Source organism: Chlamydotis macqueenii, chromosome 1 (assembly GCF_036417535.1).
Source record: "Chlamydotis macqueenii isolate bChlMac1 chromosome 1, bChlMac1.mat, whole genome shotgun sequence".
Classification (NCBI taxonomy): Eukaryota; Metazoa; Chordata; class Aves; order Otidiformes; family Otididae; genus Chlamydotis; species Chlamydotis macqueenii.
This window is the reverse complement of record NC_141556.1, coordinates 81,137,139-81,152,618: the sequence shown is the minus strand read 5'-3', so window position 1 is coordinate 81,152,618 and position 15,480 is coordinate 81,137,139. Positions and strand designations below refer to the sequence as shown.

Sequence of the window (15,480 nt, the reverse complement as noted above, 5' to 3'; positions counted from 1 at the left end):
TGCCATATTAGCAAAGCCATAGTTGGGTTGTATTTTTTTTCTTTCTTTTTTTTTTTTTCCCTCTCTCCCAAGCCCACTGAGGCAGAGATGAGGCAAACTCAGCCATAGGAAGGTGGTTAGTGATGTCACAAGTTTGGTCTTTTCAATAAAAGCAATAGAGAAGGGTCTCCCTCACTATATATATTAGGAGACGCTTCTGTTCCTCATAATAAAAAGAGCAGCAAGGGAGAAAAGCACCTGCTTTTAACACCCTTTATTTAGCACTAATGTTGCAGGCAGAATAAAAGTTCTGTAGGGCTGGATTTCTTTCGAAAAGTATTACTTTTTTGATTTATTTCACTTCTATTTTTTTTTTCTTTTTCTTAAGGATAGAACATAGTTTTGGAAGCGATTGCTGAGAAGATCAACCACAGTTGGCCAGGGTGATCTCTGAGAGGCACAGAGGGCTGTAACTCAAGGAAAAGGTGAAGTAATAAATTGTGAAGAAACTTCAGTATTCCAAGTTTATAAAGGCTATTTATTTTTCCTGAGTCTGTAAGGGTTGGGTATTTTGTTGGGTTGGGTTTTTTTTTTTAATTTCTGGGGGAAAGAATGTTCTAAAAATATTCGATGGATGTTTTACCTTGAAAATGAGCAATAGGTCTATTAGTGTGTGGGGGCTGTTTTCGGGGGATGTCACAATTATTTTTTAATAAGTCGAGAGGCCAGTGTAAATCAAGGAAGCCGATTAGCTATACGTTTTAATTTATAGCCTTCCAGGTGTTCGGGGAATAAACGATTTAATGTTTTCAGCATGATTTCTCTTTCAGCTCTCACGTTTTCGGGTTTATTTGTCTATGTGTGGTATGAAATCTGGCTAAGGAGCTGGGCTTTTAAATCGCGGCAGCAAGTGCCGCTGAGCGCAAAATAACCTGCGGGTAGGAAAAAAAAAGGCTGGCTTCGCACCTAAACTTTCTCCAAAGAGCGTTCCTCAATAACGGGGAGAGGACGAAAAGGAGCAACCAGCCGGCTCACCTCGGTGTTTTGTTGCGGCTTGTGCGGGCGTTGGGAAAGAATTTGCTATACACCTGGCTGTCGGTGGCAGAAATCAGCGACCCCTCCCTCCCATCCCGGGACTCGGGGGTCCCGGGGGGGGTTCGCCCCGCCGCGGGGGTGAGGGGGTTCCGGGATGCTCCCGGGAGGGAGCCGATGTCCCCAGGTGCTCGTTGCTGCCCGTCTGGGCAGGGCCACGGCGTGCGGGAGAGCCCGTCCTCTGCCGTCGGACGGGAGGAGTTGGCTTGCGAAGGGCTTCCCTTTCGGAGAGCAGCAGGGGGATGGGGGCGAGGGGGGCGCCGAAACCCCCCGACACCTTGCTTCGTCAGGTTTCCTGCCCAAGCGGGCTGTATAAAGGGAAAGATACCTTTGTTTTTTACCTAAGTGTTTTCCCATTGTGGAAAAAAAATGGTCCCTCCGACGGGGGGAGTGCAGGGCTGCCGGCGGGGGGCGGCGGTGGGTTCCCAGTAGGATGCGGGATGCAGCCGCCTGTCCCCAGTGGGATGCTGGTGGCTGCCGTCCGTCCCCGCTGGGATGCGGGGGGCAGCGGTGGGACGCGAGGGTCTGGCCCCGCTCCCGCCGCCGGTGCCTCCGCAGCCCCGCGCCGCTGCCCGCCCCGCACGGCAGCGCAACCTGACGGGGAGCTTCGCGACGCCCTGGCCAGATTGACGGAGGGCGAAGTGCAAGGCGAAAGAGGGAGAGGAGGAGAAAAACTTTCCACTAATTTACTTTTTTGGCCAGGAGCGCTTGTGTTCACAGACTGCGAGTCCTTCCCCCAGCCCTCCCCCTTCACCCCCCCCCCCCCCCCCCGCCTCCTCTTTACTAGTGTACAATTAACATCATTAGGAATCGGCCCTCCAGCTGATAGGGGAACCGCGACGAGCGACGGTAGGTGTGCTGAAGGAAAGGCGGCAACCGTCCCAGGCTGGGCTCTTGGGCTTGATCTAAGAAGTGCCCCCGCTGATGGGACGCAGGGGGATCGCCCGTGCTAGGGCAGGGGAGGCGCTGACCTAGGGGTAAACACAAAAAGGGAGAGGTGGGGGCAGCGAGAGAGAGACAGGAGCCCGGCTGCAGAAGATGCGAAGGGCTTGGCCGGAGTCCTCGGGGTCTGCTGAGTGCATGTGCTGCCGGGTGTTTCCCTTTCTCCGCTCCTCTTTGATTCCGGTCCCGGGAAGCGCTGACTCCTAGCCTTCTTTTTGGCTGTGGGTATCCCGCCCGGGCTCTGGCTCTCTCCGCACGCGTTCCTCGGGCGCCATCTCTTTGCAAAAACCTCCGTCCGACCCGCAGGTCTCGCTTCGGAGCTTAGGAACACCGCGGGCTCCAGCCCGACCCAACCTGCCGCGCCGGGCGTGCTCCCCGGGCTGCCGCTCCGCTCGGGCTCTCCAGCCCGGCACCGCTCCTTGTTCCCTTGTCCCAGTTGTGGACCCAACTTTCCGGAAGCAGAGGACGTCAACCTGACTTTTTTCCTTTTTTGTTTCCTTTTTTTTTTTTTTTTTTCCAGAGGTATATTTAAAAGGCAGATGTTCAGATGCATCCCCCACCCCCCGCCGCCTGAATCTCTTGTCTCTGTGCGTGTTTGTGTGTGTGTGCGTCCGCGCGTGTGTTTACAGAGGAGAGGGCAGCTGAGCCGACTTTTGGGAATCTTTCCTTATCTGCAAAGAGGGCTTCTGCAACGCAAAGCTCTGAGACAGCGGCTTAGCGGGCTAGAATTGAACAGGGCTCAGGGAGGGGGGACAAAGGGACGCGCTCTCTAACCCGATTAAAATAGGAGCTAGGTGATTTTTTTTTTTAACTGCTATTGAAAGAGATCTTGCCTCTGGGCAGCGAGAGAAGGAGGGAGGGAAGGGAGGGAGGGAGAAGCAGCATGGGAGGGAAGAGAGACAGAGTGAAGTTTGGAAGGAGTGAGCGGCTGCCGAGAGCGCAGAAAGTTTGTTTTTCCTTCACAACCTCGGAGCCGGTGGAGCCAAAAGCAGGGGCTGCTTGAGGACGGCGCCGGCGCATGTGTCCCCTCGAGGCTGATCTCCCTTTCCTTGCAGATTTCAAGCCCCAGAGGATACCATGTTCACTAAACTCTTCCAGCAGTGGAGTTTCGTAGTGTTTCTGCTGAGTTATTCCGTGCCCTCTTACGGAAGATCAGTAGAGGGAATCAGCCGCAGACTGTGAGTTTCTCTTTTTTTTTTTTTTTTTTTCCTTCCCTGGCTTGGGTGGCGGTGCGGGTGGGGAGGGAGGCGGGAGGAGCAGCCCGGGGGGGTCTGTAGGCTCCAGCCGGGTTACCTGTCCCAGGTGCTCACCGGCTGCGGTGCTTGAGCCGTAGGCAAGAGGGCGTTTGGGGCAGGGAAAAGGGCGCGTTTCAGCTCTTCTGAACCCATCAAACATTTGGAAAGGAGATGTTAAGGCCGTGGGTCACTTCTGCCGTGGGAAGCAGCGATGCAGGGCTGCTGCCCGTGCGCCTCTCTGCGCCTTGGGAGGGTCCTGGGAGGGAGCATCCCGTTTTATGGAACCACTGTATGTTACACCGAGTGCCATACGCTGGCACTGGCAGAGAGCCAATATTGATAAGGACAGGGAAAATGCGCAGTAGTGAGGGCCAGCATGAAACTGAAGTGCTGAACAATTTATCTGGATTTCTGCCAGTTCAGAAAAAAAAAAATTCCAAAGGGAGTCCAGTATCTGACTTGGAGGCAGAAGCATGGTTTTTGATAAATGATGATGTAACTTAAGAAAGTTTGTTCAGGAAATGACTTTTTTGCTCCTTCCAAAAGAATCAGCATGGTTTATACTAATATCACCTACGCAAAGTGCAGAAGAGAAGCCACTGGGCTGATGTAGGAGCAGCTGTCTCACACATCTAACTCACTGGCTTTCACTGGACTTGCATCAGATTTTCTAAGGAAGAAACACTTTGGTCATACTGTGGAGGGCTGTACTGTTACTGAGTTCAAAAGGAAGCCAGGTTGGAGAAAGAGGCTTGGAAAATCCCATCACAACTTATAGGGAAACATGACACAGCAATTTCAGATGGGTTTCCTGCTTTATTACATGCATAGGACAAGATCTCCAAATAGCACTTCCTCTGCCATTTAAGAAAAAAAAAAATCCCCCAGGTGAAGTGACTTCAGAGACACCTAAGCCTTGGCACCAGGCAGACAGCTATTACAAATCTCCTACAGCAAATTGTGTAGAACATGTTATTGCTGATAATGCTACAGTGTATTCTTCCCAGTCCATTAACGCTTAGCTGGTTTGTACTCCTGCAAACCATTGTTGAGCTGTTTCTTTCCTTTGACACCATTTTCTTCTCTTGGGATACAGAGGAACCAAACTTCAGTTTCAGAAATAAAAAATATGAAAATAATTGAAGTACAGTCAAATGCTCTGCTTCCTTGTCTACGAAACTCTAACCTGGACCTAAGCCAAACGTGCTTTTAAAAAAGTTAGGTTTACTAAGAAATACTCTTTTTCCTTTTGAAGCTAGTGTTCTTCTAACACTTGTTTTTAAAGGTCAGGATTAGAGGTCTTCCCAACATCCCCATTCGTCCTGACAGGGGTGGGGAAAAAAAAAAGTGGAAGCTAAACAGCCAAAATGCATTTCTCAGCTCCCTCTTTGCTATGGCATGTAAAATACACATGAGAAGCCAGTTAGCTGTCAGTTAGTGGCATTCACGTAGTTTTGATTGTGGGTACAGCACAAACACAGACACCACACTCAAACATGTGTCCTGTTTTAATATCGCCACAAACCATTCCTAGAGTTAATGGTTAATAACTCACTTAAGCCTAGAGATATTTTTCTTCAGTCAAAAGCTTAAACCAGTAATGGATGAAAATACTGAAGCACATTATTACAGCCATGCAAAAACAATCAAAATGACATAGGCCTGGTTCTACAGACTTTACTGAGGCAAATCTCCCATGGAAAGCAACAGCAAATTGTCCCAAGTAAAGACTGCCAGATATATTATTTCTTATAGAAATGCTTTAGCTGCTAAAGAACTTCTGAGAAACCCAGTAATGCCTCAAAGTGAAATTAGATATTTTTATCAGCGTGCCCAGACACTGCAGCATCATGTCCCCAGATCTGTTCAAAATATTTTTCCTAACCCTGAGATAGGTTGAGCAGCTTTCACTCCCTTTGGAGCCAGCAGCAAGGGCACTCAGTCTTGCAAAATCCAGACAGAGAGCTGACTGAATCCTTTCCAGTTGTTTTGCTGAACTTAGATCAAACCCAATGTGAATAGTCAAAGATAATAACGGTTAAATACCAGTAACTCCAAGATAGAAAGTTGTCGCTTGAAGAATGTTGCCTCTCCGTGATGCTAGATATCTAGGGGGAAAAAAAATGAAGGAATGCACAGCTCTATGTGGAAGTACAGATGAAATCAGAATAGTCAGAAGTCATGGATTTCTACTGTTTTCCCCCAAATGAAACATTAAACTCTCCTATGTGCATAGTGTACTTGGATACAGTAATTAGTTTGGACACTCCGGTCAAATACAAACCATCAACATCCTTCTCTCAAAAGTGCCTACCACATGCAAGCTTAACATTTACTGCACTTGGTTTGGGGTCAGACTCTTTTTCCTTGAATGAGAGGTGTATTTTACAGAAGGATGGAAGGGACCTCTAGCGGGTCATCTTAACCCTAACAACCTGATTTTTTTTTTTTTTTTTTTTAACATACCATACTCAATATGCAAATGCAATCATTCCGGTTTCTATTGCCTTCCTAATCCGTGTGTGTGGGTGAGATGTTGTTGATATCTCCATCATGAAGCACTTCTTACATCAGCCTTCTTGGGCAAGTATTTTTTCCCTGATTTACAAACACAGGAGTTGTTTGAATAACTGAGGCAGAAGGTCGAAGCGATGTGTATCTACTGCATCTTCTTTGTTTTAAGAAGATTTTTGATCTAGAGTATACAAAGGAAATTGGTAGGCAAAATGTAATCCTTCAGTCTGGCTGAGTAATAAAAGTAATGTGAAATGTAACACTACGTAATGTTATACAATCATCTGGAATAGCTGAATGTTATTTGGGGCCAGACTTGATGCTAAATATCATACAGACATTTAAAGAGAAACCCACCCTCTTTGGCACACTAACCCCTCACATGTCAATCCCTGCATTATTTTGGAAATGCATGCTCACACAAGATGTAGATGTCGTAACGCTCTTTGACTGCCTTGTGTGTACTGAAACCAAATCTTTAGGTTTCAGCTCTGTAAAATGGAACAGCTTTTCAATTGAGAGGACTTTAATAACAGGCTTTAGAGATTCAAGATTTTGTCACAGTGGGTAAATTGACCAAATACACATTAACAGGATTAAGGCAGCTTTAGGTTGTCTGTGATAAAAGGAATTACCCTTGGTAGTTTACAAGAGGCAGTAGGAAAGCTTGGCTCATCATACGAAACATACTGTTTTAGACTCAGTAAAGCACCGAGATTTTGGATGCTTTTTATAAACTAGAAGAGTGAAAGGAGAACTGCATTTCCCATGCAAATATCCTGGGAAAACAGGATACTGAAGCTAGGAGCGTAACGTGAGCCACAATGGACAGCTTGACAAGCAGCACAAGAGTGTGCCACTCAAGAGTCCAAGGTGCTAGTTTTATTAGCACACTTGCAAATCGGACTGACCTTAATGAGAAGGTTGTTAGAGACAGCTATTGGAGAGCTTCAGGGACTGCACTGGTCAAAAAAATTCTCCTGGGGGAGATCTTGAGCTTGCATTAAAGGTCACAGCTGCACTGAAGAGAAAGAAACAATACAAGTTCAGCTCAGTATTATCACATTGCATTTTTGCTTAGGGACATTGAGTTGAAGGGCATAAAATACTTGCTCTAAAGTGTAAAGTTATCCAAAACTGATTTTGGGATGCTTAAAACATAGACAACGTTTGGCCAAATGTGTGCTCACAAACCTGAGTATATCTAGGCCTGCTTTTGAGCAAGTACCCTTGCTGTATGACTTCATGAAAAAACAACAGTCATCTTTCTGTCTCATTGTGGGACGGGGGGAAGCTGCTGTAAATTTGTTCAGTGTAAATTTTACACTGAGTAATAAAGATGTAATATTTCTTAAACCCATCACTTGAACCCAATACTCGAAAAGTGCAGCTCTACGAAGACAAAAGGTGAAGGGGACGCTCTTAAACCAATGCTAGTTGAAGTTGCCAATTTCAAATAGCTCTACTGTTGATCAAATCACAAACCTAAAGAGCTTGGCTGAAGGGACCGCAAAAGATAAATTGCAGAACACTCCCAATCATTTGGCATACTATCTTTGTCCACCACATTTTGAAATCCATTTAACGTAGCAGGATAATTAGGGATGGGGCGGAAGGAAGGAATATTCACTCATAGTTATGTGTCTTCTCCTGTTTCACCCACAGGCAGAAACAACTTCTTATCCAGCTCACTGACCAAATGATTATACAACAGGCAAGGCAGTGAATTAATTTTCTTTGGCCAGTAAGAATCCAGTCACATACAGTACCCTGATGCAAGATGAGAGGATGCATAGCCAATCTCAGCACACTGATGTAGGGCAACTGGAAGGATAAACTGTATTATAGCATTCATGGGAAGACAGCTAAAATCCCAGCTTGCGCTCTTTTTGTGGTTCACAGTGCAGCTGTGCGCCTGTCCCACACCAAGGAAAAAGCATGTATTTTCTCACAGTTATTTATTATCCAGGTGCCATGTGTATCTTCTTTCCTCAGACGTTTCATACCTTCTTTGTCAGTACAGCATCTCTAAAAGACAGATAGCTAACAATCTCCCAGTTCCTCGAAAACAAGACAGACGTTAGTGAAGCAAAAGATCACGAACTCTGGAAAAGTACCAGAGACCCACTCAAACAAACCAGGATGGTCTTGAAGATCTAGTGAAGAGGGCTAGCGGAAAACTCAGAGAGAACAGCAGACAAGAAATTTGGCCCCAAAAGTTTATGCTCAAAGGAATACTAGAAAGGCATCTAAAACCATAATTAGACACAAGTGGCCAAGCAGTAAAATCAACAGGAGTGGCTGAAGCTCATCTCTGCTGATGCTCAGGCTGCTGCCTCTCTGGATAGCTCATTACGGACTGAAGTGCCTACGTTTTAGGCACTCAAATTCAAACATTTTTCCATTACGCTTCTGCAATTGCACTTATTTAAATTTAGAAATGAAATGCACTTTTATCTATTTATTTATGTTTTTGGAGTACATGACTGAGCAGAAGAAAATTATTAGAATGAGGCTGTATAAACACTGCTTCCGGCTTCAGTACAAGTACTCATTATTACCTCTCTTGCTTGACTGCAGCACTCCATTGTCTGACCCTTTAGTCATCCTATCTCTGACAACTGCTTTCCTGCCTGAAGTGTGATATATTAAGAGTCGTAATGCTTTCCTAGAACAGCGCAGTGACTAATCCAGCTCCGGGTCCAGCGGTGTGTGATCGGTCAGCTGAGAATTACTACCCGCTTAGGTCTTACCCTTCTCTGTAGGGAGCAGCTACTCTGAGAAGCAGGACTTGCTCCAGCAGTCTGACTTAACTGGATGTCTCTAAGCCTGAGAGCTGGTACACAGTGACTCTGGCCACCACTGCCAGAGGAAAGAGGAGCTCTACCAAATACTGGGCGATCACCAAATCCTAAATAACTTTTTCCCCCTCATCTCTTCCCTTTCCTTAGCAAACGGGCTGTATCAGAGCACCAGCTATTGCATGACAAGGGGAAGTCAATCCAAGACTTACGAAGAAGAATATTCCTTCAAAATTTAATTGAAGGTGTCAACACTGCAGAAATCCGTGCGACTTCGGAGGTTTCACCTAACCCTAAGCCTGCTACCAACACGAAGAACTACCCTGTCCGATTTGGTAGTGAAGATGAGGGCAGATATCTAACTCAGGAGACAAACAAATCACAAACCTACAAGGAGCAGCCCCTGAAGGTATCGGGGAAGAAAAAGAAAGCAAAGCCCGGAAAACGTAAGGAACAAGAGAAGAAGAAGAGGCGAGCCCGCTCAGCTTGGCTAAATTCTGGCCTGTATGGAAGCAGCATGACTGAGAGCCCACTCTTGGACAACTCTGTTACTACACATATTCACACTTTAAGGTAATTCCACTTTATCCTTTTGAGGGGTATACCATATATTTGCTGAAATTGCTGTCCTTCGGCCAAGGCCTCAGTCAAACTCGGAGTAGTAGCGTACCTTTATGCTTATAACTGGGCAGTGGCTTTTCAAGTAGTGCACAGTTTCAAGGTGCTTTCTGGAGGTAAGTAAGTACCCTTTCCACTTTGCATTGGTGACAAAATCTTTCCTTTCTATGACAAACAATCCAAGTAAACCACTTATTGCCAAAATGAGAGTTCTGAAGCTGAGTGAGTCGTAAGTAAAGTTATTTCTGCAAAAAGAAAGCACATCATAGCCATAAAGACTTCTTTTCCTGTTTTAACTGTAGTGTCTCTCACACCAGATCTTGGTCCCATGCTTGGGCCTCAGCAGATTGAAAGCTTTGAGTTTTATTTAAGGCTCTGCATCTATAAAATGGCAAAGTTTTCTTTCGTTCCTCTCAACGCCTCCCCTTTTTGGCAACTTTCCTACCCTTACTTTACAGTTTTTCATTTTATTATTTAACCTTAGGGGAGATCACGGAAAATTTCTCTTAGTAATATCTTCAAACAACGCAGACCAGCCTTTCACCATAAAATTTTCCCTGCCATTAGGACTTTTTAATTCAGCTCCATCTTTTTGCCAGCTCATGAAACAATTACGTTGCTGCTGAAAAATGTTGAGCATTGCTTTTGGAGAGAGACGTGCTTTCTTCATGTGTGACAATGAAGGGTTTTTTGGGCAGCGGTGAGCTGGAGACCTCAGCCTAGGTGCCCCAAGCGACTCATCTGCTTGCAGACATCTCAGCTTGAGTGGAAGTCTGGACACTTGCAGACAAAGTCAAGGAGTCCACTCCTCAGTTCTCCTTAAATGTTTGCATTTTCAACAGCAAAAAAACCACCCTTTTCTCTCCTCCTCCCCTTCACTTTGTCAGAGATGTAATAGAAGTTCCACTTTCTCACAGTAAATCCCTTAGAAAAGAGACTCCAGCTGCAGGATTTACTAAAATTCAATCTTAGGTTAAGCTTTGCAGGCCACAGTTTCCAACATACTCTGTTGCTTCAACTTCTGCTGGCATCTAGAGGAGTCACTGGCATTTGGGGCTAGGCATTTAGCATCCCTGACCATCAACCAGTTCACATGGCTGTAGCAGTCAGTAGTGAAGTACGAGAGGCTGCTTTTTTTTCAGCACTTTAGGAAAGACTGAAGAACTGTGGTGGCCACACCTGTCTTTGGCACATAGAAATCTTGAATGTAGGGAAAAACCATCCTAAGGCATTTCAACTGTTATTTCCTTTTCTCACTACCCTGTCTTTGGTTCTATATCCAATGGCTTATATAAAAGAATGACAGATACAATCCTGCTGATTTTCCTAGTCCAGCCTTTCTGTTTCAAGTATGGTTGGGTGACTGAAGGCAGTCAGCTTTACTATGGAGTTCAGACAGCTGAAGGTAATCCAGCTTTACCTCAGATTGCCCAAGATGCAGTATTTCTCTGGGGGGAGGAACAGATTCATAAAGAGGCCTTATATTTTAGATACTTAATGGAAGATATTTAAACAAAGAGAAGCCTTAAAACAGAAAAACGAAATTCCTCCTTCACAAATACAGAGTGCATTATGCTGGTTAATCTCTTAAGAAACTGCTATAGTGTATGAGGCTGCAGTTATCCCAGTAGGCTGGCAAAAGATATCATTGCTAAACTTTAAATGAAAGCAAGCCTCAATTCCCTGTCACGTACCTTAGACGAGGGGAGTCACGTTCAATGCAGTTTTCTATGTGGGTGTTGGCTCAAGGTGGGCAAGCACATTTTAGATGGGGGAATGACCACATCTGAGTGAGGTTGATTCCCCAGCTATACTGAGCTGAATCAGGAACTTCCACTCTATTTGCAGGCTGGGGACAAGGAAGAGGTGTGCAGACAGTAGAAGCTGCTTTTGTATCACCCCTAAGGCTAGCTGCACCTTAGGAGAAGCATCATTACTTTACAATGAAGAAGTGGATACACATAACGCAGGCAGGGCAAATGCCAAGGAAATGCAAAGACATACTTGAAGTGTGCTTTTCACTGTATCTCTGTGCTTCTTTTCTGCTCAACACACTGAATGAAAATTCTTGTACCAATTCCCTCCGCACAATCTTGATCCCAACATTTTGGGTTTAGGTCAGAAAAAATGACCAAAAATAATGTGCTCTCTAGATCTTTTGACTTACTACAGGAAGTATCTCATAAAAGATGCCAGTCTTGCAAAATCTGGGACCAAATCAAAGAAAGCAGCTTGCATGTAGTCATTAGCACAGAGCCCATTGTCAAGATGTGGCTTAGCTTAAACTCTAAAACAAAGCCTAAAATCCAAGCCAAATTGAAAATGTCACCCTGTTAAAAACAGGCCTGTGTAGTGCAGACACACACATACAGTCATGCTGACTGAACTGTGTGCCGTTATTATACATATTGTAATATAGACTGAACACACCCTAATATTACTAGTTAATTACTAAGGAGCTTCATGCTAGCATTTCCATTCCAGGCACTTAAAAAAATTCTTTCTCATGGGCATTCCAGCTATATTCCCATTCCAATTCAATTAAGCTATTATTACCTAATTTCCTAAGAAATCTTTCAAATGAGTAGACTCACTAATGTTAAATCTAGTCTCACTTTCAATGTGCACATAAAAACCCTCTCTTAAGCTCTCAAGGATTTGCTTTTTTGTGTGTCTCACGCCCACATGCGTCTGCCATGTGGAAAGCTACCCACGGCTTCAGTGATCAGTCCAGCAATAGAGCGAATCCCGCTCCATCCTATAGCTTTGCATTCCACCCTATAGCTGTTTCCCAGGGAACTAACGCACATTACAGAAATGTGCTGTTCACAGGGACAGAAGGGAAAAAAAAGCCCAGCCCTTCAGCATTTCCTGCAGCACTGCTAAGAAGTAACTTCAAATAATATTGCAGTAGAAGTAATATACTGTCAGGAGAGGAGCAGGCTCTGCTTTTGTTCTTGTGCTTTTACAAGGAAGGGAGGAGTATAGAACTCACACTAGGCTGCCATCATCCCTTAGAAAACTCACAAATCTTAGGACTGTATGCAGCTGACTGTTCCAGCTTTGACTGAATGCAACGGGAGTCAGAGCTGAACACGACGAGATGCTCGTTTTTCCTTCAGGATCCAGCTCTTTGGCTCACAGAGGGAAAGTTTCAGGATTCCAGTTTTTTCATTCATTCAGGCACTTGAAGAGACACGCTACCAAGGCTCTGTTGCCTCCAAAACCTGAGCAAACTTTACTGCATAAGTACTGCACGTACACAGCAGCATAGCAATATATACCTCTAAGAAAAGCAGCCCCTTGTCTAACAGGTGGTCTGTCAGTGGGAAAGACAGACCAAATAAGTCCCACGGGACTCTTTTAATTAATCAGAAGCCTGGCATCACACCCAAGCAGTTAACACAGCAGGGACATGATTGCCAGTGTTCAATAAGGACTTTCTTTTTCTTACCTTCAAACGAATTTCTCATTTCCCCATCTTTTTAGCACTCAGCATATTTATTACAGGTGGATACAATTTTTCTACCTGTAGCACTTGGGAATCTTCTTGCATAAAACTAAAGCCCCTTCCTATCCCTCTGAGTGTACGATATAGCTGAATAGATGGCCTCAGTGTCGTGACAAACTGCAGGTCTTCATACTGCTAGCTGAGTTGCACTGAAAGAAATATAGTACAGGTCTTGAAAAGATGTCTAAAACTGTAGGATTGTTAAACAGGCCCTCTTATTGCAAATGTTTACTGGCAATGCACGCCTGTTAGAGTTTGTGGCACTCTTGCTATTAATTTTGTGTCCATGAATTTGAAGTGAAAATTAATTTTTCTATTTTTTCTGTCCTTTTTTTTCTTTGCAGGAGGCGCTGACATTTTCAGCAAGAGATTTTGGAAGACACATTGCAGTATTCTGTAATAGTGAACATATGGAAAGTATTAAAATATTTATTACCTGTAAATATTGTAAATGCTCAGAATAAAACCTTCTTCCCCCATTGCTCTCTGAAACTGCACATTTGGTTATTGTGAATTTTCCTTTTTTTTTTTTTTTTTTTGCTAAGGCTAAGACAATTATTATTGTTACATCTACCATAATTTATTTTGTTGACTGGTGTATTTATTTTGTGAACGTATCTTGGTGCTGCTGACTTTCTATATTTTTTGTAACATAATGCACTTTAGATATACATATTGAGTACATTGATAACTGACATAAAATGTTCCTGTTTTGTGGTTGACTTCAATGAGTGCCTACATACAATTGTTCAAACTGATTTTCCTTTGTGCATGTATAATAGCAGTATTTTAAAATTTGTAAAGAATGTCTAATAAAATATAATCTGATTAAATCATGACTCAGAAGGAAAAATATGTCCTTTAGGAATTTCAAGCGCAGGAACACTATTTTTTTCTTTACTACATTTGAAAATAGTTTTAAATTTAATGTGTTTACATTGGTTCAAACTCCCACATTTTCACATTAGCTTTTACTTAAAAATCACTCAGAACATATTTTGTTCCAGTGTTCTATTTCAAGTCAGCTTAGCTGCTGAACAACCTGGGGGTACTGTCATACAGCTCAGACCCTGCTGCAGGGAAAGCACGATTCCCAATCTTTCCAACCCCCAGTCCTGCAAAGGCTGAAGCATTATATTCTCCAAATGAGAGGATGCAAAAAGCAGCCCCATGGGATGCATCACTTACTACACTCTTGGAAGGTGCTCACATGTCACACCCTGTAGCCTTGTTCAAATACAGACAGATGCTCAGTGTCCTCAGCTCCCACCAACTTTACTGAAAGATGAAAATGTCTACCACAGGAGCAGAGTCTCAGCTCTTTGTACTTCGGGACCACTGTATGTTAATGTGGGCTGGGTGGGGAAGAATGTTTCCTGGGTGAACATGTAAAGGAAAAAAAATATGGAAATCACAGTAGGTGACACATTACTAGGTACTGTTGCACTGCTTGAATAACTTTTCTGACCACAAAGATGCCTCACATGGCTCTGCTTCCAAAAAAAATCTGCATTAATATTAATTATGTCTTACATCCACAGATAGTTGCAGTTAAGGGGGAAACCATCTCCATTACTTCATGGTCACTGGCTGAAGAAAACAACAGAAAAGAAATTATTATCTCTTATCACTTTTTTTAAAGTGAACATGAGTCCTGCTACACTACCACCCACATGTTAATCACAGCAGCTGCTGTGAGGGCAACCTGAATAAAGGAGATTGTTTCACAGAGATATTTGTACTTTGTAAAATCCTACTGAATTTCCTCTGTCTCACTCCTTTAACATCAGCAACATCAGAAAAATGCAAGCGTGGAAAAATAAATTACAAATCCTGGGAATTTTAAGATAGTTCTTGTAATTGTTGCTCCATTCTGTAGTTGCCAAGCTTCTCTTTTTTATTCTTCTTTCCTTTTTTTTAAGTGCCATCTTTTTCCATTGCCAAAGTACAGCCATCATATAATATAAACCAGATGTATTTCTGCTCTTTACCCAATCTTGCAGAAAACTACCTCCAAGAAAGCACTAAAAACATGAAAACTTGATAAAAACTTACCCATCCTCCCCCATCCACTTCTCTGAAGTGTGAAATTCAGCACTTCATTATGTCCAGTTAATTACTACAGCCACAAAGCACATGCATATCATTTCCTCTTCAGATGAAAAATATTAAACATGATGAAACGTAGCACAACTTCAGGGTTGTGTTAAAGAAAAAAGGCATGGTTCCTGCACATTTTCAACTTGGCCTCCTTGCACATCCTGCCTATTTATAGTATCCAGCAAATGCTTGGATTTATACAACTGAAGTTAACTGCAATTTATTCAGAAGACGACTTTGTATCTCAGGATTACCAGCATATCCCAGCTGGAACTAGAACCTAAAGCTACGGTGGGCTGGGGCAATTTATCTTCTTCAGAAAGGATGATCCTCAGCAGACAGGGAGGCCAAAAAGCATAAAAAAACCCCCTACACTCAAATGCTAAACCTTGGCTCTGTAGAATTGGCCACTTCATAAGAGGAGGCTTGATTTTGAAGTGTCTCTGGTCTCCTGCATATGTTTACACTGATCATTAAGGATGTGCAATTTTTTTTTACAAATTTCTATATGCGAAACTTGCTACTATAGCAAATTTAAGCAACAGTCCTCTTTTTCTTAAAGAACTTTACACAGGCCTTATAAAATCTGTCTATGGATCCTGTGTTTCACAGACTATTGTTTGCAAGTCACTGCTGCAGACTACTGGATTTAACTCTGCAAAGCTGAATGTAAGTCTTTCTGAGCTCT

The 15,480-nt window shown here is 43.7% G+C and overlaps 1 protein-coding gene across 2 annotated transcripts; it reads left to right on the top strand.

Moving 5' to 3' along the window:
• Positions 1–2,988: 2,988 nt before the first annotated feature.
• Positions 2,989–13,450, top strand: PTHLH (parathyroid hormone like hormone). 2 transcript variants are annotated; one of them, XM_010117871.2, is made up of 3 exons: positions 2,989–3,191; positions 8,714–9,136; positions 13,037–13,450. In XM_010117871.2, the coding sequence occupies exons 1-3, from the start codon at positions 3,091–3,093 to the stop codon at positions 13,044–13,046; spliced, it is 534 nt and encodes a 177-aa protein (XP_010116173.1). In that variant the 5' UTR covers positions 2,989–3,090; the 3' UTR covers positions 13,047–13,450. The 2 variants fall into 2 exon arrangements, with proteins under 2 accessions (XP_010116173.1, XP_086618475.1); XM_086762349.1 differs by lacking the exon at positions 13,037–13,450 and having other exon boundaries at positions 8,714–9,140.
• The last annotated feature ends 2,030 nt before the right edge of the window (positions 13,451–15,480 follow it).